The 24372-nt window shown below is 44.5% G+C and overlaps 3 protein-coding genes across 3 annotated transcripts; all 3 read left to right on the top strand.

Moving 5' to 3' along the window:
- Positions 1-1598: 1598 nt before the first annotated feature.
- LOC138238316 (scavenger receptor cysteine-rich type 1 protein M130-like) lies at positions 1599-5130 on the top strand. Its single transcript, XM_069188576.1, has 5 exons — positions 1599-1898; positions 2533-2847; positions 3360-3671; positions 3920-4234; positions 5043-5130. Exons 2-5 carry the CDS (start codon positions 2589-2591, stop codon positions 5117-5119), a joined length of 963 nt encoding a protein of 320 aa, XP_069044677.1. The 5' UTR covers positions 1599-1898; positions 2533-2588; the 3' UTR covers positions 5120-5130.
- Positions 5131-5140: 10 nt separating this feature from the next.
- Positions 5141-8865, top strand: LOC138238208 (deleted in malignant brain tumors 1 protein-like). Its single transcript, XM_069188258.1, has 8 exons — positions 5141-5348; positions 5513-5584; positions 5901-6215; positions 6750-7064; positions 7661-7804; positions 8185-8289; positions 8443-8505; positions 8762-8865. The coding sequence occupies exons 1-8, from the start codon at positions 5141-5143 to the stop codon at positions 8863-8865; spliced, it is 1326 nt and encodes a 441-aa protein (XP_069044359.1).
- Positions 8866-15717: 6852 nt separating this feature from the next.
- LOC107077250 (zona pellucida sperm-binding protein 4-like) lies at positions 15718-19974 on the top strand. The gene is made up of 15 exons (XM_069188550.1): positions 15718-16160; positions 16296-16415; positions 16665-16783; positions 16869-17070; positions 17220-17338; positions 17800-17899; positions 17974-18096; positions 18185-18357; positions 18492-18589; positions 18683-18810; positions 18977-19157; positions 19245-19386; positions 19464-19539; positions 19650-19738; positions 19886-19974. Exons 1-14 carry the CDS (start codon positions 15758-15760, stop codon positions 19733-19735), a joined length of 2070 nt encoding a protein of 689 aa, XP_069044651.1. The 5' UTR covers positions 15718-15757; the 3' UTR covers positions 19736-19738; positions 19886-19974.
- Positions 19975-24372: the final 4398 nt, after the last annotated feature.

Below are 24372 nucleotides of genomic sequence, written 5' to 3'. Positions count from 1 at the left end.
ATTTTGCTCTTTTCAGGATGTGAGGATCTGAGGCTGGTTGGATTTGGAAATCGCTGTGATGGAAGAGTAGAGGCTTTTAAGAATGGACAGTGGGGGACATTTTGTGTTTTGTCCTGGTATAATGAAAATGGTAAAGTTGTGTGTGATCAGCTGAACTGTGGGGATTATGAAACAGCTTATTATGCCCCAGGATCATCTGGGCCCATCTTGCTAAGTGGGGTTCAGTGCAGTGGGACAGAGTCAAGTCTGCTGGACTGTCAGTCAGATCCACAGATTTCACAGTCCTGCACTCATGGCAATGATGTCAGAATTAAATGTTCAGGTAAGGATACTTCATTACTAATTTAGGGTATTGTTTTAAAAACGTTTTCTGCTAAATTTACTGTAAAAACATCATAAATATCATTCAGTCTGTCCAGTTAAGGTTTAACTTAAAAGATTCTGTTCCTTCAGTCTAAAAGTATAGGAAATTTCTTTAAACCACTGTATCTGGTTGCTGTTCTCTGGACTGATCCCATTATCTTTTTCGATAATGTGGTCATCCAAATTATATTATAAATTTGTTCTGTGCCTCTATGATGTTTGCTAATCCTTTTATTTTGATATCATGTGCAAACCTGACTAGTTTGTTGATCCTTCTGGGTCTCCTCTAATTACATCACCTTTACAAGATTACATTCACAATTACATTCAGATCTGACGAGAATGAACTACAACTTAATGTGATTGATGATCACATAGTGGAGAGGGTAAACACCATTAAGTTTCTTGGCAAAACAACTCTTCCACCTTGAAATGAGGGACCAATGTACCAGATAGTGAAGAAAGCCCATGAGTGAATCAGGCAGCTCAGAATGTTTGCTGTGTATCAGGAAGCAATGTCCATTTTTACTGGGCAAGATCACGTTAACTTTTTCTGTGACTGTCTGGTTCAGGAACTTAGCCACTCAGGAGAGGAAACAGCTGCAGAGAAAGGTGCACACTGCTTCTGTCTGTCTCTTCCTTGTACACAACACATTTAAATTGGAAAACTCTGAAGATTATCAATGCCCAGTTTTAACCAGCTTTTCCCTCTGTCTTCTCCAGAAGAAGATAAGATATATCAAATCCAGAACAGAGAGGTTTCGGAAAAACACCTACTCTATTTGCTCTCTTAACTTAACTCTGTTACACAAGTATTTATTGGTAAATATTGGTAAACCTGTGATTATAGGTTCTATCTTCACAGTAATACAGAATTATAGTGCATTTCATATATGATATGAGTTACTTATGATTTTCTTTCTCTCCTGTATCTTTTTTTTCTACCTGTTATTTTGAACCTCAAAAAAATCCTAATAACCTAAGGAGTTGTTGTAGGAACATATTTGATGTAGTGGATGACACAAAGCAGTGGCTAAAATCATGGAGATCCTATTCTGACAGTTCCTCTCCTTAATGTGGGATTCTGTGTACTCTGAGTGCTGAAGGTTTAATCAGGCCTTGTGTTCAGTTTCATATTTCTGCAATCACAGTTTATAAATATAGCTTTGGAAGATTACATGTATTCCAAATATACAACTATTCAGATAAGTGTATTGTCTCTATATTAGGAGACACAGCCCGGCTCTCTGGAGGGGTGTGCTATGGAAGATTAGAGGTGAATCAAGGAGGCAGCTGGAGGTCAGTGTGCTCTCAGTCTGTGGACTCCAGAGACGCGGACGTGGTCTGTAGAGAACTGGGCTGTGGAGTCTCCAGGGCTGTGCTGGGAGGAGTCTCTTCAGGACAGGAGACTGGGCCCGTCTGGGCAGATGAGATCCAGTGTCGGGGTGATGAGGAGAAACTGGCCCACTGTCCAGTCCTGAAGAGAGAGCAGCACAACTGTACACATGCAGATGACGTCTCCATCGTCTGTTCTGGTAAAAAAAACCTTATAATTTCTGCCTTAAAAGCCTCATCAAATTTGCAATCTTAAAAAATAAAAAGGTTAGAGTATTTAAGGGACAATCTGTTGCAATGTCAATTTGATATTTTTTTCGTATCTATCTTGATTTACCTTGATTTATCTTTATCATTGACACAAATGTTAAGAAAATACCTATCACCATGTTGTTTGCTAATTTGAATAAAAGAGTAATTTATCTTTTATCTCATGTCAATATGATGTCCTTCTACTTGATCAAATTTTAAGTACAATATGATCTGAGCTTTCTTACATGAATATGAAAATTTGCTAACTATCAATTATCGCAGTATTATCTAAAAGTTGTAGAGTTATTGTCTACGTCTTCTGGTCTCTGTATCCCTCTGATGAAAGAGAAAAGGATAGAAAAACCTTACTATTAAAAAAACAATTTTGTTTGCTAATTCCCAATTTTTGGTAATTATTTAAATGAGACCTTGATGGCATGAATATGAAGTCCTGCAAATTAAGAAGTCTTATTAAAATATAATATTTTTTTTCACATTAATAAAAAGACCTGCAAAATGTCACTTATTCCAATGCTAACCATGGGGACACACTCACTGTCCTGTCTTGTGTCCTGTGTCCAGGCTACACTGACTTCAGGCTGGCCAGCGGTCCTGACCGGTGCTCTGGCAGAGTGGAGATGAAGTTGGGGGGTCAGTGGGGGACAGTCTGCGATCAGGGCTGGGACCTCCGGGACGCCACAGTCCTCTGTCAGCAGCTGAGCTGCGGCTATGCTGAAGCAGTCCTGGGCCCGGCCAGATTCGGACAGGGCAGTGGCTCCACGTGGACCGATGTGTTCGACTGTGAGGGCACCGAGACTGAGCTAAGAAACTGTCCCATCTCTCCATGGGCTCACAGCTCCTGCAGTCACAGCAGGGATGTGGGAGTCGTCTGCTCTGGTGAGTCCTGCTCTCTACCGGACTGTAACGGCCATTTGTATTTAAGGTTCATGAGGAAGAACTTCCACAGTGAGGTAAGAGCTATTTATTAGATCAAGTGTTTTTATTAATAAAAAAGGGCATTTTTAATTTATTCAAATTACTATTATTAGGATAAGGTATTATATTGTGCATTTTGGGCATTGAAACTATATAACACATGTGTGATCAATTATTATCACAAACAGACTTTTGTATATCTGTGCTCATTTTATATTCAGTTGTTACAGCTATTTGTGATTCTGTGCATTGTTTTCTAAAATTAGGATTTTTAGATTACTAACGCATATGTTATAGATGTATTTGAAAAATAAGGTTATGACATAATACGCAGTTCTGAAATACGAGTGTTTGTGTAAACATTGTAAATGCTGTGATTCTGGTGAAGTGATGAAACCTCCCACAGTATTTAGATACGGCTCTCTTTCACTGTGAAACTCCTGTCTGTCTCCTGTGTTGCCTGACTCTGCCAGGAGCGGCGGGAGGGGTCAGGCTGGTGGGAGGAGCCGGGCGCTGTGACGGGCGGGTGGAAGTCTTCTCCAGCGGCAAGTGGGGGCGACTGCTGAACTCGTCCTGGACAGACTCTGCCGCCTCGGTGCTCTGCAGACAGCTGGGCTGCGGTTCGGCTCTAGAGACCTCCAGCTCCTCTCGCTACGGGCCGGGCCGCAGTGACGTGTGCTTCTCGGGCGTCTCGTGCTCCGGGAACGAGACTCACCTGGGGAACTGCAGCCGCCCACAGCCGGTCAGCTGTAGCTCCGGGAGTGACGTGGGAGTGCTCTGTGAGAGTGAGTCCGTCTGCAGGACAACACTCCTGCCCGAAACACACACTGCAGCTTTATAAAGAAGAAATCATTAACAATTTTAGTGTTGTGGATTGTTGTAGAAAACACTTCTTTCCTTGATAGAAAGTGAAAGAGGTCTCACGCTGTTCTTCCTTCCCAAGAGAGATCCTGTCGTCTCCTCTCTGTGTCTCAGTGAAAGAGTTCAAACACACAAGAGTGAGCAGAGTTCCTGCTGTTTTCCTCTCCCACAGAACACGGGCTCCTCCGGCTGTCCGGGGCGGAGAGCCCCTGTGCTGGGCGGCTGGAGGTGTATCACCGGGGCTCCTGGGGGACGGTGTGCGATGACTCCTGGGACCCGGTGGACTCTCAGGTGGTGTGCAGGCAGCTCCAGTGTGGGACGGCCGTCCGCGCCCCGGCGCCAGTGTCCTTCAGCCAGGGCGCCGGACCCATCTGGCTGGACGAGGTGGGCTGTCTGGGGAACGAGTCGTCTCTGTGGGAGTGTCCCTCCAGACCCTGGGGTCAGCACGACTGCGGACACAAGGAGGACGTGACCATAGTGTGCTCAGGTGTGACAGCCACATTCCTCATCAGCAAAGATATTTAGTCAATATTAGTCACTTGTGAAGGAAGGACACTCAGTGATCACGAGGGCCACTATGGCACCGAATGTGGAAGTAGAATCCTTTTTTTGAATTTGTAAGAAATTTAATTTCAGTCAAAATTTTAACTTGTTCAACTCAAATATAGTAAACCAACTACAAAACTGTCAATTGAATCATCATTTCTGTTTGAATGAAGCTGTTACAGGCTGGTCAAAAACACTAACAGCCCTGGAGACGCTGACTATTGTGTGGCAGCTCACATTAATGATTTAACATAAAAATGAGGCAAAAGTCTTCAGTCTTCAGTCGTACTGCTTGACTATGCAGGTTCTCTGTCTCATAGAAGATCATTTTCCTGCTCCTTTTATTTCCAGGTCAAACGTAAAGTTTCAGCAAAAAAGCTTATTTTTAGTTCATGCTAATTAAAGCACATGATAATAAAGCTTTACTGCCTGTTCACTATAGCTTGCTCAGTGTAACAGGTTTTTATCACCAGCTACTGCAGCACCTCTTTACTGTGAGCTGTGATCCCCCAGGTCCAGTGCCTGCTGTCTGTCCCTCTCCCCTGGGCAGCACTGTGGCACAGTGGGTAGGATTGTGGACTTGTCACTGGAAAGCTGTGGCTCCAAATCCTGGGTGACTCCTGAGCAACATACTGCTCTGGTATTGCTGTGTTAAAATACCCAGCTGTATAAATAGGAGCAAATATTTTTCAATAGAAAGATTGCAGTGTAGTTAATTATTAATCCTTATTAACCATTTCTCTCCCCAGAGTTCAAGCAGCTGAGGCTGGTGAGCGAGCAGTTTGAGTGCGCTGGGAGAGCTGAGGTCTTCTACAACGGCACCTGAGGAAACATCTGTCAAAACCGCATGGACTCTCACACAGCTTCACTGATATGTCGCCAGCTGAACTGTGGGGGTTTCAGTGAATTTTATACCCCTGACGATGGGTCAGGTCTCAAATGGCTTGATGATGTTCAGTGTAAAAAGAATGACGTGTCACTGTGGCAGTGCTCCCATTCCCCTTGGGGAGAGAACAGCTGTGATGACAGAGACGTAGCAGGTTTAATTTGCACAGGTAGAGTGTTTTACAGATATAAATTTTCTTTTACTGCTTCCATGATTTTCGAAGCATTATGTACCTTTCCACAGTGACTGAAATTGCTTTTAAATTCCACTCCAATTTCCTTCCCCTTGTGTAATGCTTTGTACCTTAAGGATCTCTAATTCAATTCTTTACAGGTAAAACAGCTAAACCAGCCCCCACCACCCCAAGACCTTGTACTGAAGACCCAGATCAGCACCACTGTCCAGGTAACATCATGGTGATGGGAGACTTCTGTTTCCCTGCTGTTCAGTGTGCTGGATGTTAGTCTTGTCTCATGTGAAGTAGGAACCACAGCTTTTTCCTTATGGATGGGACCTGAGGGGGCCCCTGACATAGAATTTTGCTTTACAGTTGAGGATTCTCCTTATAGGTTTCGATTATCAGAGGGAATGGAGTGTGTGTTCTCCACTCTAAGTTTTCCTTGATTATTGCCTTCCTGGGTGCAAATTAATTGACCACATTTTACCAGAGAGCTTTGAATGATTGCCCAGACCTGACTCTCTTGTCCCCTTCTCCCTGCAGAGACAGACAGGCTGCGGCTCATGGGAGGGGTCAGTAACTGCTCTGGCCGGGTGGAGGTGCTGTACGGGGGCTCCTGGGGGACGGTGTGCGATGACTCCTGGGACCTGCGGGACGCCCAGGTGGTGTGCAGGCAGCTGGGCTGTGGGGAGGCAGTGAGCGCTGGGACAGAGGCCTCCTGGGGGGAGGGGAACGGGACGGTGTGGCTGGACGAGGTGACCTGCAGGGGCAGCGAACTCCACCTGTGGGACTGTGAGCACGCCGCACTGGGGCAGAGCGACTGCCGCCACAAAGAGGATGCAGGAGTGTCCTGTGCCAGTGAGTCTGATTGCACAGCGAGTGCTGTAACTAGGATACATCAGGACTAGAGAAACTACAGGCTCTTTTCTGATCACATCCAGTAGTACAACACTGCATAGCAAGACACTTATCAGTGCAGCTACTTAAGTATTAAAAAATCTACACTTAGAAAGTAAGTGTAGGGTATATGTCTGCCTTCTTCATTAGTTTAAGGACTTTAACAGCAAGCTTTACCCCAGATCATAGCCTGTTACACCTGCACAGCTCAAGATGTCTTCTATCCCATCTGTACCTCCCTGTACTGCACACAGCACCCCCACTCATGACACCTGATCATGTTGTGTCTTACAACAGCTGGAACAATATCCCGTTCACTTCTCATCTTCAGGCCAGCACCAGCTTTATATATTATAGTTCAGAGGTTCCCAGTCCTGATCCAGGGACCCACTCTTGACTTCTGATTTTTTCATTGGTTTTAATTTGCAACACATTTTGTGCTCAAAATCATCAGTATTATCTGTCTAATCTCTTTTTTGCTTCTGTCGCACCCAGAGCCAGAGAGGATAAAACTGTCCGGGGGTCCCAGCGCCTGCTCTGGCCGGGTGGAGGTGCTGTACGGGGGCTCCTGGGGGACGGTGTGCGATGACTCCTGGGACCTGCGGGACGCCCAGGTGGTGTGCAGGCAGCTGGGCTGTGGGGAGGCAGTGAGCGCTGGGACAGAGGCCTCCTGGGGGGAGGGGAACGGGACGGTGTGGCTGGACGAGGTGACCTGCAGGGGCAGCGAACTCCACCTGTGGGACTGTGAGCACGCCGCACTGGGGCAGAGCGACTGCCAGCACAGGAGGAGAGCAGGGGTTCGCTGTGCTGGTGAGTGCAGAGAGAGAGCTAGTGGCATCTTGAATACATCATTTTCAAACATTTCTGATCCCTGTTTTCTGCAGTTAACAAGTACAATATATCAGGGAAAAATATATTTAGCTTCATATGGTTTCAAGCTTGACTCAGTGATTCTTTGTGCGACTGACATCTGTTATGGCGAGTATTACGAACCCCGTGCAGGTCTCTGATGGAATCCGGGCCAAGGAGTCTGAGAAGGGCGAGGCAGGAGGGAAGTCGATAGGTCCAGGCGTAGTCGAGTCCAGAGAGGAGACAAAAGAATGGTCGAAAGGTAGAAGCTGGAAAGGGGTCTGATAGGCGTGGTCCGAGAGCGCAAGATGTCAAAGGTTGTCAGTAACGAGAGCTCAGGAGGGGGGAAGATTCCTAATACCGAGCAGTGAACAAGGTGAGCAGAGGGTTTAAGTAGTGAGGGAAGGGGTGTGGTGTGGTAATTGGGTAATGGGAGTTAATTAGGGCCAGCTGCACTTGGAACAACATCTCCTTTGCATCAGATCATCCTTACCGTAGACAACTTGGAAAATGCTCAGAAAAAAAAAAACATCAGCCTGTTTCCTCCTCTGTCTCAGATCCCCCAAAGCCCAGACCAGCCCCTCAGGCTCCAGGAGGCCAGTCCTCTCTGTGGACAGTCTGCATCGTCCTGGGAGCCCTGCTGTTCGTGGCTGCTGCCCTGGCCTGTGGGCAGAGACAGAGGAATAGAGCCCTTCAGAAAGGTGAGCTTGGTCTCCCCACTGTCTCTACCAGTCAGACTCTGTATTGTGTTCGACAGCACAGCAGTGCTGATCAGGAGCAGGTCAGTGGTGTCTGATCTCACCTCCACAGTACTGGTCTGGCTCTGATCTGACTATGAAGTGAAGAAATGTTGAATGATGCCTCATTTACAAAGATACACTGGGGAATCACAGTTCTTTTAAGCTGAAATAGGTTCTGTACTTTGACACAGTTCAAAAAACTAATTTTTTAAACTTTCTGACTCAGTTTGTGATTTGTTTCTGGTTAGTGAGAATGAGAAACTGTTCTCTACATTCTGACAATAACCATCGTGTCTGTGGGATGTCTGATATTAACAGGCCTCTTTTTCATCTCCAATCAGAGATTGCTCAAACGGAAATGACCTCCTTGCCCTACCAGGACGCTCTGTATGAAGAAATTAACTACAAGCTGTACCAGCAGGGAACATACAGCCTGCACAGAAAAGGTTTGCTGCCGATCTGCTTCATCACTGTCTTCTTCCTGAAGCTGGTGTCAGTTGTACAAACATTATTCCTATTAGAGGAGTAGAAGGAGTCTAGTGAGGAGAGGGGTCTCTCAGCAGCTGGAGTGACTGTCCTGTCTGATCTCTGTGCTGCAGGGAGTGATCTCTCTGGAGGGCTGGACTATGATGATGTGGCAGATGAGGACAGTAAACCTCCAGGTAAGACAGGCTGGGGTCTGAAGTGGTTTTGATTGTGAGAATGAATAAAGGATTGTGAAGATGAAAATTCAAGGGCACCACAGCTGAGTAGTGGTTATTTCAAAGCTTCAAGCCTTGGGAGCTATTGCATAGCTATATATCAAACAATAGTGGTTAATTGTCACAGCTGCGTATGAAACTCTATAAATTAATATGTATATAGTGCAGGCTTTGTTCTCTGCTTGCGGATATAATTGACTGAGTCTCTTTTCTCCAGGGAGTCTGTCTGGGGATGATCTGGACTATGATGATGTGAAGGAGGGTGGAGAGACCTCAGTTCCAGGTACAGTCACAGCTCTTTGTGAATTTTTGCAGAGCTGATACTTAGGCTGTTTGTCCTCTATAGGACTATAAATACATAAAACTATTATATATAGTATAATATATAATAATACTATATACTATAATATATAATAATAATACTAATTATATACAGTAGTATAATTATGATAGCTTCTCAGTAACCCTCTTTTCTACAGATCAGTGATATCATTATGGTTTGTTTCTCAGTACCTTTCTTGGTGACTCTCTTCTCTCCAGGAGGTCTGACTGAGGGTGATCTGGACTATGATGATGTCCAAGAGAACAACGGGATCTCAATACCAGGTAGAACCACAGCTGTTTCCTAGGATCTGCAGAACTGATAGTGAGAATCACTCTACTTTAGCCAGAATTGTGTAATTTGAGCTGAAAATTGATTCAGCCTTATACTGCAGTTGTGAACCTGGGTGTTTCTGTCTCTTGCAGAGAAAGTCCTGTCTGGAAGAGTCTCCCCAGAACCTTCACTCCTGGGTGACAATTAATACGATGAGCCCTATGAGCAGAGCAAGTGACCCCCTGAGCCACAGCAGCACTCCAGGCACAGCAGATCTGCAGCATCATGTTTCATTCAGCTTCCATTCCTTTTAAACAGGCAGTTCATAACCTCCAGTTTTGTGTATTACACTGTTAGGCATTTTATATTCGGCTCTGCACTTGTTAAACTGTTCGTTTTACCATGATGTGAATCACGAGAGCCCCCAGTGAGGTGTGGTTAAAGAGACGGGGCTGTTCAGCCCCACAGGGCTGTTCACTTCAGTTCCACAGTCAGGAGAGACAAGGCTGAGGCTGAGTCGACACTGTCTGCTGGGTTCAGATTCTGGAACTGGAACTTCTACTACAGCAGGAATAACAGAAAGTTATCGTTCTCTGTGGTGAAGGATTTTTAAACTACTCTTTTGTTTCTGACTCTCATTTCAAGTAATTTCTGTTGCATTGAATAAATTCACTCCTTATATGTCATTTACAGTAGTAACTTATAACTGTACTGGTTTAAAACTTATCTGAACTGGACTGAACTGTCCAAGGAACTAGTGCAGTTAGGTTGACAGCAGGGTGGAGGAGTAGTAATGGGGGGTAGGGGGGTAATGGGATATTTTTCTGTTTAAAAATTTTGATTGCTGTTTTTGATATAATAAATAAAATGATTTAAAAATTATTCTGGATTCTGGACTTTGCTCTATTAGAAAAGACAAGTATGGTTAGATTATTGATTTGATCACAAAGGTATTCCGTCAGTTTCAGTCCCCAGTTGTACCATTTTCTATTTGGGTATTGTAGTGCCCACATATTTTTTACTGTAGCTTCACAAACGCTGGGTGCAAACCCACAGTTTTTATCAGATTGATTTCTGTAGTGTAGTTTCACCTATTTTATATTTTCAAAACTACAACCTGTGTCACAGATATGGGGGTGTCACAAATGTATAGTGACCCCGATATGCAGGAAAATCCAGCAGCATTCTCCAGACGGCCACAGTCCAGTATTCTGATGTGTTCTCCTTTCCACCACACCGAAGGAAAAGATATTGTCCTTCAGTCCCACCCATCTTAAACAACATGTCCCATTATGCTCCCCCTACCCTGTCTCTCTGCAACACGTACAGGGTAGGAGGAGGAAGGCGGTGCCTGAACTTTCCTCTGATGCTCTGATTTTCCTCTGCTCTTCAAGTCCTTTCCTGCCTCTAGTTGGTGCAAATTCTCCCCTGTCCTGTCCAAGTCCTCCCCCCATCTTTTCAAGCAGAAAGACTGTGAGTTTGTTGCAGTGCAGTGATGACATCTGCAGCTGTTTTCCCAGAAACAAACACATCGTCAGTCCTCGCCGCAGAAGAAAAGTGTCTCTTTCCAAAAAATGTTGTTTTCAAAAACTTCATATTAAATATATTTAGTATATGAAGGGTCAGTTCAATCAATACTGCTGATACAAAGTGAGGAATGTGCTGTATCTTCCACTGAACAGCTCACAGTACTGCAGCAGTGCTGGACTGTCCCTCTTCCCTCTGCACTGCCTTATATAAGGGGGGTCCCCCATCTTCCCCTTCTCTTCACCAAATGACCTGCTATGTCTATGCTATCCCCCTTTCTCCCTCTCCCCTAGTGACCAGCACTCCCACTATAAACTAAAGGGTAATAAACCCCCTGCTGGTGAAACTAAGACTCCTGTCTCCAGGCTGTTCACTGCCACCATGAAGCTGCTGAACTGGAGTGTAGGGCCATTCACTGCAGTATCAATCCTTATTTCTTACAGAATTTTACCACATTGAGTCACGACATAATCAGAATTGACAGCGGCCCTTAGCCATTGTACTTCAAGCATGCAACAATATCGCAATCTGTAGGAGCTGCTTTGAAGACACTCTCTTCACACAAGCAAACACGCAGAAACAGCTTCCTCTGTCTTCAGGAGCCTGTTTCTTGTAGAAGCCACATTAGAGAGAGCTGCAGGAGACAGAATGATTCTGCCAGTATCTTTGCGATCTGACAGGTGTTTTTAACCATGATGGTCTATGAGCTCCAGACCTACATTATACAGAGGGAGTCATTCCTGCTGCTTCTTTAAAAAAAATGCTAGCACATGTGGCATACAATATATCAGATATGACCCGTACTTCAAAGGGAGTGAATTCTGCACGTTCATCCCTGTGCTACAAAGACTGTGAGTCCTGCGGTGATCTCTTTACTGTGTTTAACTGTGCAGCTGTGATCCTCTCTCTTGCTCCAGGAGATCCACAGGCCTGCAGGTTCTGTAGGGAAACCAAATAGTGATGCAGTGATAAGGTGAAGTCAGCTAATAAATGATCCATTAAGTGATTAGGAGGTCATGTTGGAATGGGGCTTCAAACAGTGACAGAGGATCAAAGTTCTTATGTTTATCATATATTTTTCTTTTTTGTGTCAATAGGAGAACCTGTTTTTTAAAGATCTGGTGATTTGATGATTTGTGAAATGTTCCCCACATACTGTAGATATTCGGAAGCTACTCATTACGATTGGAGGGGTCATGATTCTGTTATTCGAAAATGTTATGAATTGAAATAGAGGTGCTGCCCTGGTCCAGCTCTGTGATGGAACTTAACAGACTCTATTGTATGGGTGAGGCTTAAAATTGTTGATCAGTATTCAATCACAGAATCATACAATAGCATATTTAAAATTGACTTATGCTTGCTAAGAACTAAGACAGTATAACAACAGCGGTGTGAATCAAATGGAGCAGAAGAACATAAAAAAAGTTTAACCTTGGGTTCAATTCCTGGGGGGCTATCTGTGTGGAGTTTGCATGTTCTCCCCATTTTCACATGAATTTCCTCCCGGTGCTCAGGTTTCCTCCCACAGTCCAAGAAAACATACCGGTAGGTTACTTGGCTTCTGGGAAAACTGCCCCTGGTGTGAGTGTGTGCGTGTCTGTGTTTCTGTCAGTGTGTGTGTCCTGACTAGCCTGACGGTCTCCCTGGCCTGGTACTCAGAACATGTGCCTGGCAGATAGCTGATGTCTGTACCGACATCTTTAACATGTCCTTGGCCCAGGCTACTGTACCTAGCTGCTTCAAGACAACCACCATCGTGCCATTACCAAGAAAAACAGCACCCACATGCCTGAATGACAACCGCAGTATAGTACTCACCACCATCTTAATGAAGTGCTTTGAAAAACTACTTATTCCACACATTAAGTCCAGCATTCCAAAAACACTTGATCCTCTCCAGTTTGCCTATTGCACAAACCACTCCACAGAGTATGCAATCTCTATAACTTTATATACTGTAAACATTACTTTTGTGAATTCAATGGAATTTCTCCTTGATCAGTTTGGTGCCCAAACACTGTTTCTTTTTGTTTTTCAGGGTCCTAGGAACTGGCACTGGGTCCAAGATGTTGTTGGAGAAAGTGAATCCTAATAAAAATGTTGAACTGGATGTCTTGTCTAGTGGATGTGGGAGCTGAGTTTGTTAAAATCTCTCCAATGAATATAGTAATATCCCAATTTCTCTGGGCAATAATTGTTGGAATTGCTCTATTTTGAAGGATCAAGCCACAGCTTGCCAAATGTCTAGATGGTGTAACCCACTGATTTTGTCTACAGTTCTTTCCCAAGGCACAGGGGAAGGCCTGTAGTTGCTGAAATGAGAGCATATCTGCATGTCATTCTAGGAGTCAAGAATTGAGCTTCTCAAGGAGTGTTCAGCATGAACTCCTCAGTAGTGAAGAGGTACTCAAGGTAGCTATTGACTCCATTTACAGCCACTGCTGTATAAACCCACTCAGCAGGAGGTTGGCTTTTGTGTTTGTAACAAGCACAATGGTCTGTAGACATGGGCTGTGTTTGTGGTTAAACTTCTGTGTTCACAGAAACAAGAAGTTCCCCAGTGCAAAAACACCTGCTAGTAAGAGAAGGGGGCACCGGCTGTGTAATAAATCGGTTGCTCTTGACTGCTGCATATAATAATAATAATAATTGCTTACACCTATATAGCGCTTTTTCTGGACACTCCACTCAAAGCGCTTTACAGGTAATGGGGACTCCCCTCCACCACCACCAGTGTGCAGCCCCACCTGGATGATGCGACGGCAGCCATAGTGCACCAGAACACTCCCCACACATCAGCTATCAGTGGGGAGGAGAGCAGAGTGATGAAGCCAATTCATAGAGGGGGATTATTAGGAGGCCATGACTGGTAAGGGCCAATGGGAAATTTGGCCAGGACGCCGGGGTTACACCCCTACTCTTTTCGAGAAACGCCCTGGGATTTTTAATGACCACAGAGAGTCAATGACCACGTCTCATCCAAAGGACGGCGCCCATTTAAAGTATAACTGCAGGTTGAGCACCCCCTGCTGGCTCCACTAACACCTCTTCCAGCAGAAACCTTAGTTTTTCCTAGGAGGTTTCCCATCCAGGTACTGACCAGGCTCACATCTGCTGAGCTCCATTGGGGCTGCCAGTTGTGAGTTGCAGAGTGATATGGCTGCTGGCCATATGGTGTCTGGACCCGAAGCTGGAGCTTGAAATTTCCTGAAGATCCTCAAGAGGAAATTCACCCAAATTGCGCCATGTAAACAGCCAGCTGTCTACTCAGTTACAAGAGTAACTGCGTGGGAAGACCATTACTAGTCTTAATAGTGAAATACTAGCCTTCAACATTGTATTCTGAAGGGGTGGGTTTGCAATTGTAAGCCAGGCTCTAGCTGTACAGTAGTTGACTTCTATTCTGGAGTCACTACATCTGGTCAGACTTGCTGCTGTCAAAGCTTCCAGAACTGATGAGGTACCTGCATATGCTGGTAGTACCTGACGACTGGGGCTCCTGGTGCCCCCACAAATGTGCTGGGTTTTGTTCCAGCAGTTGCACACTCCTACTCCCCCTCCCATGACATCATGTTAATTTGAAGTGTTTGTTCCCACCTTTAACATGTTGGGGCTTTAAGTATTTCGGAAGTGAAAGAAAATCCCAAACTTTTCTGGAAGAGGGGAAAAAATACCAATATTCAACGGCGGCAACTTCTTAGATCAATTAACACTTCAATCATCTAGCGATGGTGGAATGGGATGAAAACCAGCAGGTGTGTGTGAGGAGGGGCAGAAGGACACTGTCTGAGAACTAGTTGCCCCGAAACATAAAACCCATCTCATGTAATCAGAGATGTAAACAGCCTGTGAGGTCAAGCTTCTTCACAGTCCTCTTCAGAGACAATTAAAAGAGACCCATATACCCCTATAGAAGGTGGATTTACACCAATACAAGCAATATGTTGAGGGAAAAAACACCTTGCTTTATTAACACAATATACAAGAAAGTAAGATTACATTTACGCTAAACTGTTGCAGGACAGCGTTAATGGTAAAAGTGCTTACTATGTAAAGGACAAGTTAAAACGTATTTAATATTATGGGATAAGACAGAAGTTCTGTTGAATCCATCTTATGCGGACGTATTTGATCCACATAATGTTTTTTCATATAAACAGACAAATAGTGTCGCTTGTTGCAGCCGGTGCCAAGAATAGGTCTCGGCTTATTGCGGAGCTGGGTACAGACACGACCAGATTAATTAAGACGGGCTATGGGGAGTGGTGGTAGGAGAGATGATCATCGCTGTTTGTGTTTTAACACGTGTAAAATGAGCTGCATTACCCACAAGCTACAGCAATGTGTTCGCATGAAAATATGTTCTCATTAAGAGCATTTCTCTTTGCTACGCCCGTTCCCCTGGATAAAGAGTTTTACACAGCGTTAATGACATTAGTTTCGCTTCACCCGTTAAAGCTTTTTATCGCATGTTTAAGAGAACACCAAGGAAGCACGTTTTTTTCTATGGAAATATTTTTCGCTATACGAATGTATTTCTTAGGTTTTGATTAGGTTCATACAATCGATAAATAATACAGCGTGTTTTCCAGCTTTTCACTGAGCTCATACAGTAGCAAGATCTTCGAACTCGGTAAATAATACCTCGATGATCACAGCAACAGTCATGTTGTATAAGATCAATGCGGAACTTACGCTTCCATTTTACGCTGAAGTTTATGAACAGCATTTCATCAATCTTTAATAATGGGATTGTTGACAGTTTGTATTAACACTCCCGTTTATTGCAGTCAATACTGTAACTCTATTTCTTAGTGAAAGTTAGACTTTAATTGGTTTAGTTTAGTAGGCTGATTCAGAACAATGTAGCTAAACGCTGTCCCGTATATGTCTGCGCCGTCATCTTGTGTCACGAGATCTCATCCTCAACCCCAATACAAACTTCGGCGCGTGAGAATGTTGTGGCCTGCTTACCGGACGCTGATTGGCTTACACGACCGCGCGCGCTTCAAAGTGCCTGAATATAAACCCCAGCCGCAGAGCAGAAAGTTATGCTTTCTCTAGAGTTTGTCTTTGATTTCATTGGAAATGGGTGCTGGTGGTACTGTTGGGGCTTTATTCTTGCCTTCAGTTTTAGCATGGCTCTGTGTTGGAGTGGTACAAGCCCAGCTCAAGGGTGGTCTTTTTGATGAAGAGGAGGGTTATGATGGTTTTGAGGCAAGTTTGGGTAGTCCTCTGTTCCAGGAGTTTCCAGAAGATGGATATGAAGGTCATTCTGTGGGAAGTGGAGTTGGTGGAAGAGGGGAGTCAGTAATACAGAGTAGGAAGGAGCAGGACTTGATGGCAATGAGCTCTGACTCTGAGGGAGAGGAGGAGATGGACAAGGACTTGAGTGCTGATGTGGCTTCTGAGAGCATCACAGGCATGCAGAGAGATGTAGTAGCTGTGACATCTGGCCCCTCTGGAGTTGAGGACCCTTCACCTGAAAGTGGTAAGGTATTGTTCACTCTCAGCTGAAGTAAGGGGATGGACACTTCTATATAGATCAGCTGTTACTTTCCCCCTGACACCCCACTCAGCCTATCATCTATAATGCATCTCATTCCTTGTCCTGTTGCTTTCCCAGACTCTCAGGGAGACCCCGAGCAGCAGCAATCCCACAGCCGCCCCCTGCTGTCCTGTGGCAAGAGCAGCATGATGCTCAAGTTCTCTGTGAGGAGGTTCAGCCGAGTCTACCTGCTGAAGGGTGAGGTCCTGCCCTGTCCACTGTACCTGCATCCTGCAGCATAAGCTGACTGTAGTGGTATAACATGAGCAAGCAGCTGTGACAGGCTGGAGTGGGGGACTTGCTGTAAGTTCCCACAGGAAGAGGCAGAGAACAAATGCATTAACAGGACTTGAGAGGAACCATCTGCAAGGGATGTCATTGTGTTACTTAGAGCTAGAGTGAGCTTAGCTGTATGAGTTTAACCCCCCTCTTTCCTACTTCTCCCAGGTAAAATGCCTCCTCTCTTGGTCAGAAGCCTCCCCAAGAGATGTGGGCACAAGGTGTGGACCACCAGGAGCTGGCTGGTGCTGGTGGCTTCCTACAAAGGGTGTTACGTCAGGACCTGGGTAAGGAGCCAGTCTAGTGCTCAAATATACCTGGGTGAGGTTTGTTAGTGAGGAATTGAACCTGTGATGCTCTTCTCCACTGCAGAGGAGGAACCAAAGGCAATACTATGCCCTGACTGTGAGATACTATGACAAAGAGCAGAGGAAATGGGTGACTGGCACTGTGTCCTGCCATGTTCCAGTTGCCCCTCCTCCCCCACCCCCTAGAGGCCTGACCATCTCCTGCAGTGAGGTGTGCATGACTGTGACCCTGCCTGCTGGCCCCCTGGAGGAGATCAAGGTTCAGAGTGAGTGATTGGCAGTGAGAGTGCCACTTCAACAGGGTGTTGGTGCATTTCCCTGGTAATATGCACTGCATTGCTGAATAGATGTGAATGCTTCTTGTTCATAGTATGGGCCGTGAAATCTGACCATAAATCTTGTGGTCCCTGTGCAGGTTCCTCTGGCAGTCTGGTGTCTGTCCTGGACACTCCATCCTGTGGATACTCCGTGACTGCAGGGCAGCACCTGAACACCCTCTCTATCCTGTACACTGGCTGCCATGTCCGGCTTGTGGTGAGGAGCTTCACTTCATGGTTTCATGAACAGAACTTGGTTGGACCCTTGACAAATAACCCAGTCATCCTAGCAGGCAATTGTTGCAGTAAGATGACTGAGCTTCTAGCATCTTCACATACCTCTTTAAGATAATAGCAATGCCTGTTGGCTGTATGTTTGGCATATTTGGAGTCTTTAAACAAGTAAGGCTATTTTTTGGGGGGTGGGATATGTTTGGGTTGTGGAGCCTTCTTTCTTCAGGTGAAGGGTGCTCACACCCAAAGAGCTTCACAGCTGAAGTGTTTTATCCATCTCTTTCCAGCATGGAATAACCCTTTACTTGCTCCTTAGCAGCTTATGCATACTAATGTAACTAGCTACTTGTTAAGACCACAGCTGGTCCCCGAGCAGAAGGAATTGCATTTGATAGCATCTTCAACTTCTTCCCAGCAGTGGATTAATGGCCTTTATTGTTGTAGGATCACCGCTACACTGTCAAGGTAGTGTATGTATCGAAAGATGGGCCAAGAGGAGAGATTGTGGTGTCCTGTCCCTATCGCCCCTACAGACCAAGGGAGGGTGAGTGAGTAGGTCTCTTTTGCTTAGCCATTCCTTCCCTGGTTGTGCTGACGTGTCTAATCCGATCACTGTAGGCTGCAAGATACCCAGGAGCCATCAGGTGGCCTGTGGTCCAGAGAGGCTCTCCACAGCCCATTGCTTGGCCAAGGGATGCTGTGTGGACCCAGAAACGTCCTCTTGCTATTATCCACTGGAGGGTAGGCCTCTTCTGTACTATCCCAGTCTTGGGCAACTTCCCACCCTAAATGGAAATGGACAAATCCTGACTTGCCCTTCTCTCCCCAGAATGCACTGCTGACAGGCACTTTGTCTTTGCTGTCCCTCGGACCATCTCTGTACCCCCTGTGGATCCTGCCAGCCTAGTGATTGCTGGTAATGCATCCTGCACCCCTGTCATCTGTACCTCAGAATTTGCCATCTTCAAATTCCCTGTCACTGGCTGTGGGACCCATGCTTTTGTGAGTACAGTGGGGAAAAGGACCAGTTAAGAAGCCCTAAAATTGACTGGATAGGGTTCCTCTAAACAGGAGGTTACCCTCCTGTGGGTGGTCATTAAGCATGGACTGACCCTGCTTCTACCTTCTCTGCTCAGGTGGTGGGAGAGACCACCATCTACCTGGCTGAGGTGGAGACTCGGGTCAGGCGGAACATCCAGAGCTATGGAGTCATTACCAGGGACAGCCCCTTCAGGTAAGCAGGGATACCATGTAGTTCTGAGCTCCATTTCATGATCTTGGGTCTGTTTAGGTGGTAGCACTTGTGTAATCCTCCACTGCTCTCCAGACTGCTGGTGGAGTGTCGCTATGCTAAGGGGAACCTGGCCAGCACAGGCTACCTGGTGAAGAGCCCCTACCTGCCCTCTGCTGTCCTGTCCCAGGGAGTGTTTGGGGTGCAGCTCCGGATTGCTACAGGTGAGCTGCTGGATTCTCAACCCCTCTCCTCTCAAGAGGGGAGTGTACAATGCAACATGGCTTGAGGGGGTTAGAAATGACTGGCTATACTAGACTCCACTCTGCCATGGCTTTATGCTCCAGCCACAGCATACAGCTCCAACCATCCCTTCTCCTAATCCTCTAGACGAGAGCTACTCCAGGTTCTATCCTCAGTACCACCGGCCCCTCCGGCTCCTGCTGGGGAACCCAGTCTACCTGGAGGTGCGACTGCTGAACGCTCCAGACCCCAGCCTGGTGCTGTTAGTGCACTACTGTGTTGCCTACCCCCGCTCTGGCCAGGCTGTCTGGGTGCTGCTCTACGATGGGTAAGGGGCTCCTACGTGTGCAGCTCTCTCCCTGGGCTGGTCAGTGGGTTGCAGGCAGTCCCCTGATCTTGGTGCCTCTCCCTGCAGCTGCCCCAACCCTCTGGACTACGGCCACACTTCCACCCTGCACATCCACTCCAAGCTGCCTCTGCCCAAGCACCACCGCCGCTTCCACATCCAGACCTTCCAGTTCCTGGACAGCACCTCCTACTCCTACATCAATGAGGAGGTGAGGCTTTTTGCAGTTGTAGACTCTAGATCCATGTAAAACAACCATGACAACTTGGCATGTAATCCCTCTTCCAGATCTACTTCATGTGCTCCACAGAGCTGTGTCTACCATCCGAGCGGCAGTGTGTGGAGGGCTGCTTTGATGGCCGCAGTGAGTCTCTATTTAAGCTCTTCTCCATGTGTTCCTTCTGTCCATGCACATCTGATGCTTTGTAATAGTATTTCTACCTCAGGAACCTGCTATCTGACCTTTTCTTGCAGGAATCCCAGTGCTAGAGAACCCTGATGCTGACAGGCGCTGTGTCAGGACCCCCTGCCCAGGAAAGGATGAGGGCCCCAGGGACTGAGGGGTAGGTTGGGGGGTGGGGGTACTGGTCACTAAATTCCTATGGCACCCTTTTGCATGGAGGTATGTTTTCAGGACTTCCAAGGCCTGATTCCTTTTTGTAATTTCTCTTTTTTTCTTGCACTTAATGTGGCTTCAACCACTTTTTCAGGTTCTTGCCTGCTGCTTCAGGGACCAGCAACCTGTGTCTGAAGTGATGGTTCTGTTGGAAGTCAGTCCTAATAAAGATGTTGCAAGTGGTGACTGTGTACTGTATTATTGTACATTGGCTCTTGAGAAAGTAAAATTGGTCCAATTATCCATGGTTATGTTACCCACCAGTGAGGATCTAATGGTGTCCCGCCACTGACTTGTAGTTCCTGCAGGTGTGGGACTCACTGGTGGTCTCTGGCAGTCTGCTTCCATCATGAAGTGTCAATCTGATTTGGATGTTGTGTGTGTGGGGGGGGTATAATTCACTTGAGTAACAGAAAAATTGCAAGACCTTCTAAACTGTATATAGCATTACTTCCTCCAGCTTCACATCGGGTGTGGTTTTAGACCAATTGCATTAGAGAATGTTTGTGAAGCTCTACTCCTTTGAGTGGGTTTTAGGCAGTGTAACCATTTCAAATGGTGCTGCATCTCTCCATCCAGATCTCATTCCTGCACCTAAATGTGAGGGTTTGGCCAGAAGTACTCAAGGGGCTTGGAGCAGTGTTTTTTACCTAGGGCAGTTAAAAATGCTGCTGTGTACAGGGGTGCAGTTGGAAGCTTTTCATGCCCAATACATTTTCACTTCCAAATGGCAATGGAATATTTCTGGTCTAGTTAAAGATTCACTCTTGGGTGAGTGAAAGATACTCAAAGCCCTTATGTTTGAGAGTATATTAATGGGCATTGCTAAAACAATAGTGATGGTGGAAGTCTTGTTGGTATCCTCATTTTTGATATCCAGAGGGTGGGTTGTAGGACTTCCTGGGAAGGAGACCTGCATGATCTGTACTCCTCATGGTGGCAGTCTCACTTCAGTGCAGGACAAAATGCCTATAATGAACTTCAGCTGGAACCTTTAAAAGTGGCTTCTCAAACCACTTTACAGCAGTAAAAACCAAACGAAGGAGGCAACAGAATTACAGAAATGAGGGGAGGAAAAGGGGTTTGCAATACAGTAGGACAATAAAATAGCAGGCACAGAAGCAGTCATCAATTTCAAAGAGGATGAAAATGGTGACTTTTTTTTTTAGCTACTGTTAGGGGTAAACAATGGAGATATTTGAGGAGGAAGAAAGATGATTTTACCATATTTGCACATCTAGGCAACACTGCATCTGAAACCTCAGTGCATGAGTTTCTTGTTTTTTAAACAAACATTACAAAACAAATATTGTCAGGGGTACATACTACATCAATTCAAGTTATGAAAAAAGATTAAACAAATTGTCTGCACTGCTTTCATATTTTTGCATTTCAAAATAGTCTGCAAATACCCCTTTACTTCCATTTTAAAATACTCAAACACAGGGTTCCTACCAGACCACTTCATTTTATGTATAAGAATGTGCCAGTATAATTAAATTTTTTACAAATGAAATTTGTTTTCACTGCAGTTGAAACTTAATCTTTTTCAACAAAAATATCAATATTGGTCTCTTTTTTTAATATTCTGCAACTTGGTCCAGAACATTTTTGCCCTGGGACGTAACCAAAACAGATGCTGAATAGTTTCAGGGCTATTGTCACAAAAACACATTTGTCATCTATATTAATTTTAAATCATTGGGTAACGAGTTTTAACTGGGTAAATGTGATGAATTATTTTGTATGAAACCTTAATTTTATTGGTTATACAATATTTAGTGGGCATCATCCAAATTTTTCTCCAATCAATGCGCTTTCCAAATGCGGAATTCCAATATACTGTAGTTGCAAGTAAATTATCATTTTTTAACAGGGATCTCAAAAATTGGTTATTACATCCACAACTCACAATATCCTTTCCTTGTAGTCTAATATGAGCTGTAAATTCTTCCAATGTTTCTAAAGGACTACTATTACAACTCCTTAAAAGAGTTAATATTTCCCCAGAAATTGCATTAATTACAGTAAAATACTGATCCAAAGTAATAGAAATATTGTATCTATTAACAAACTTGGTGTAACTATATATTTTACCATCAGCCTTGATTAATTGTTTAATCCAAATTATATCATTCTTGACCCAGTTTTCAAAAAAGGTTTTATTTCTAATTTTGATATATTTGTTGTTCCAGATAGTAAATCTATGTGGGGAAAAGTTGTTTATACATAAGTGACCACGTCAGAAGTACTTGTTTATGAAAACTGGCAAGTTTCGAGGGGATTTTTCCAATGTCAAAGTTACACTTTAGTAAAAACTCTAGACTCCCTACTTCTTGAAATATCAGATTGGGGATTATATGCCTTACACTTTGCTTATTTTTTAAATAGTTTTGTATCCATTTAATCTTAAAAATAGCATTAGATGTCCTAAAGTCTAAAGCATTTAAGCCTGTTCTGCCTGTGGACGACAAATCATTTCTCTTTTAAGATAATGGGGTTTATTCCTCCAGATAAATTTGAAAAGTTTGGAGTCAATTTTCCTAATAGTTGCAGGTGGTTGCAGATAAAGATCATTTCCTCCAACCATCGTCTTCTGGATCTAACAAAAGCTCCTTTTGCTTTTTCTATGTATAGTTTGTCCAGTTCAGCTTGCAGTCCAATTAATTTACAAACATCTGTTTGATTAGTATTGCTGTCATCAGTAAGATCACAAATTGCCTTAATAACTTCCTCTTCCTTTATTTTATTAGAGCGTGCAGCTTCTTTACTTCTTTTTATAGCCATTAATCTTAACTTATACTTAATAAATTCCCAGTTTTGGCTATATGAATTTGTTAATTGAGCTCGCCTCCAATATGTTTGTATAATTTCCTTAATTTCCATTTTAAAGCTGTCATTTTCCAAAATCCTATTATTGAGTTTCCAATAAGTCTTAGGGACTTTAGAATCCTCACTGTTACTCAAGTTAACAGAAAGATAAATTGCTTTATGGTGAGATAGTACTGATGGTTCAATAGAAACCTTGTTAATCTGTCCTTCTAATGCATTTGAACTTAACCAAAAATCTATTCTTGATTGTTTAGATCTGTCCTTGTTACACCACGTGAACTCCTTTAGTCCTGGATGTTTACATCTCTATATATCACTAATTCCTAAGCCTTGACATAACCTGTGCAACTCCATATCAGGAGGGGGAGATCTAGCAGGTACAGGGTATCTATCCAACTTAACATCAAAGACTGTGTTAAAATCACCCCCTAAAATAATTTCAATATCCTGGAACTTGTCCTTCACCTTATTCACTTCTTCTTCAACTTCAAGAAACAAGTCTCTGCTATATTGTTTATTATTAAAAGCATATATATTCCCCAGCAAAAACATTTTCCCATTAAGAGCAACTACAAAAATTATCCATCTGCCCAAATGATGAACTCTACTACTAATAATTTTACCTTTAAATTTACCCTTTAATATTGCAACCCCCGCAGAATGATTACTACCAAATGATTACCAGACATCACTCCCCCATTGACTCTTCCAAAAATTCAAATCCGGAGAACAAGCGTGCGTCTCTTGTAAAAAATAAAAATCTGCATTAAACTTCTTGCAGTACAAAACAATAGCGTTTTGTCAAATCACGAAGACCCCTGACATTAATAGAACACAGCGATAACGACATATATAACCTTTAACAAGAAAAAGCTTTTTGAATGAAAAACTGAGATATATGTAACTCGAGGGGTCCTTATTCCCTATAAAATACAAAAAAAACAAGAATACTTGTAAGAACTATGCCGATAATAACACACACATATATACAGTTGTTATAATTCAACAATCATATAAGTAAAATTTCAACTATTTATAAAAGATCGTTAGAACGTCAGAGTAAGTCCCGTGTAAACAGTCATTTCTTTATTCCCGTTTTATTCTGGCTTCACTTCCACACCATCAATGAAAGCCTTTCCACCCACGAAGTAGGCTCTGCGCCCTCTCTCCCTGGCGTCTCTCACCCGGGGCCACAGCTGTCTGCGCGCCGCCGCGTCCAGCGCGCTCAGGTCCTCCGCGACCCGCAGCCGCTCCGACCAGAGAAACTCGCAGGTCTTCGCTCGCCTCCACAGCACATCGCGCGTACTGTAGATCTGCTGATGAACTGAATAATCGTGGTTCTCGGGTTTTTGCCCTGCTCCTTCCGCCCCAACCTGTGGACAATGTCTGCCTCTGTCTTAAATCGCTCCTTGAGCTCAGGAACCACAGCCCCACAGATATTGATCACTGTGTCTTTAATGTCCTCCTCTGACTTCTCGGGAATGCTGTGTAACCTCAGGTTCCATCTCCGGCGATACCTCTCCGCCTCGTTCAGCTTCTGCTCCAGCTCAGTTATTTTGTGTGCATTTGTTTTAACCACTTCCTTCACTGCTTTCATATCTGATCTTAAGTCTCTCACCTCCTCCAACGCGAAGTCCACTGACTTTTGTAAGGCATCAATTGTCATCGTGTTCTTTCGAATCAATGCCTCCAGATGATCTGCTCTCTCGTTAATCTTCCTGGAGAGAAGCACCACGATGTTATTCTACA

This window comes from Lepisosteus oculatus, chromosome 4 (genome assembly GCF_040954835.1).
Source record: "Lepisosteus oculatus isolate fLepOcu1 chromosome 4, fLepOcu1.hap2, whole genome shotgun sequence".
Taxonomy (NCBI): domain Eukaryota; kingdom Metazoa; phylum Chordata; class Actinopteri; order Semionotiformes; family Lepisosteidae; genus Lepisosteus; species Lepisosteus oculatus.
This window is presented reverse-complemented; position numbering and strand designations above follow the sequence as displayed.

Bases quoted from the DNA above. Each gene is read 5' to 3' on its own strand.
- LOC138238316 (XM_069188576.1), top strand. From the start codon at position 2,589: ATGAAGTTGGGGGGTCAGTGGGGGACAGTCTGCGATCAGGGCTGGGAC. The intron at 2,848-3,359 runs GTGAGTCCTGCT...TGACTCTGCCAG, and splicing joins TGTGGGAGTCGTCTGCTCTG to GAGCGGCGGGAGGGGTCAGG. The intron at 4,235-5,042 runs GTGTGACAGCCA...TTCTCTCCCCAG, and splicing joins CGTGACCATAGTGTGCTCAG to AGTTCAAGCAGCTGAGGCTG.
- LOC138238208 (XM_069188258.1), top strand. From the start codon at position 5,141: ATGGACTCTCACACAGCTTCACTGATATGTCGCCAGCTGAACTGTGGG. The intron at 5,349-5,512 runs GTAGAGTGTTTT...AATTCTTTACAG, and splicing joins AGCAGGTTTAATTTGCACAG to GTAAAACAGCTAAACCAGCC. The intron at 5,585-5,900 runs GTAACATCATGG...TTCTCCCTGCAG, and splicing joins AGATCAGCACCACTGTCCAG to AGACAGACAGGCTGCGGCTC.
- LOC107077250 (XM_069188550.1), top strand. From the start codon at position 15,758: ATGGGTGCTGGTGGTACTGTTGGGGCTTTATTCTTGCCTTCAGTTTTA. The intron at 16,416-16,664 runs GTGAGGTCCTGC...TACTTCTCCCAG, and splicing joins CCGAGTCTACCTGCTGAAGG to GTAAAATGCCTCCTCTCTTG. The intron at 17,071-17,219 runs GTGAGTGATTGG...GTCCCTGTGCAG, and splicing joins GGAGGAGATCAAGGTTCAGA to GTTCCTCTGGCAGTCTGGTG.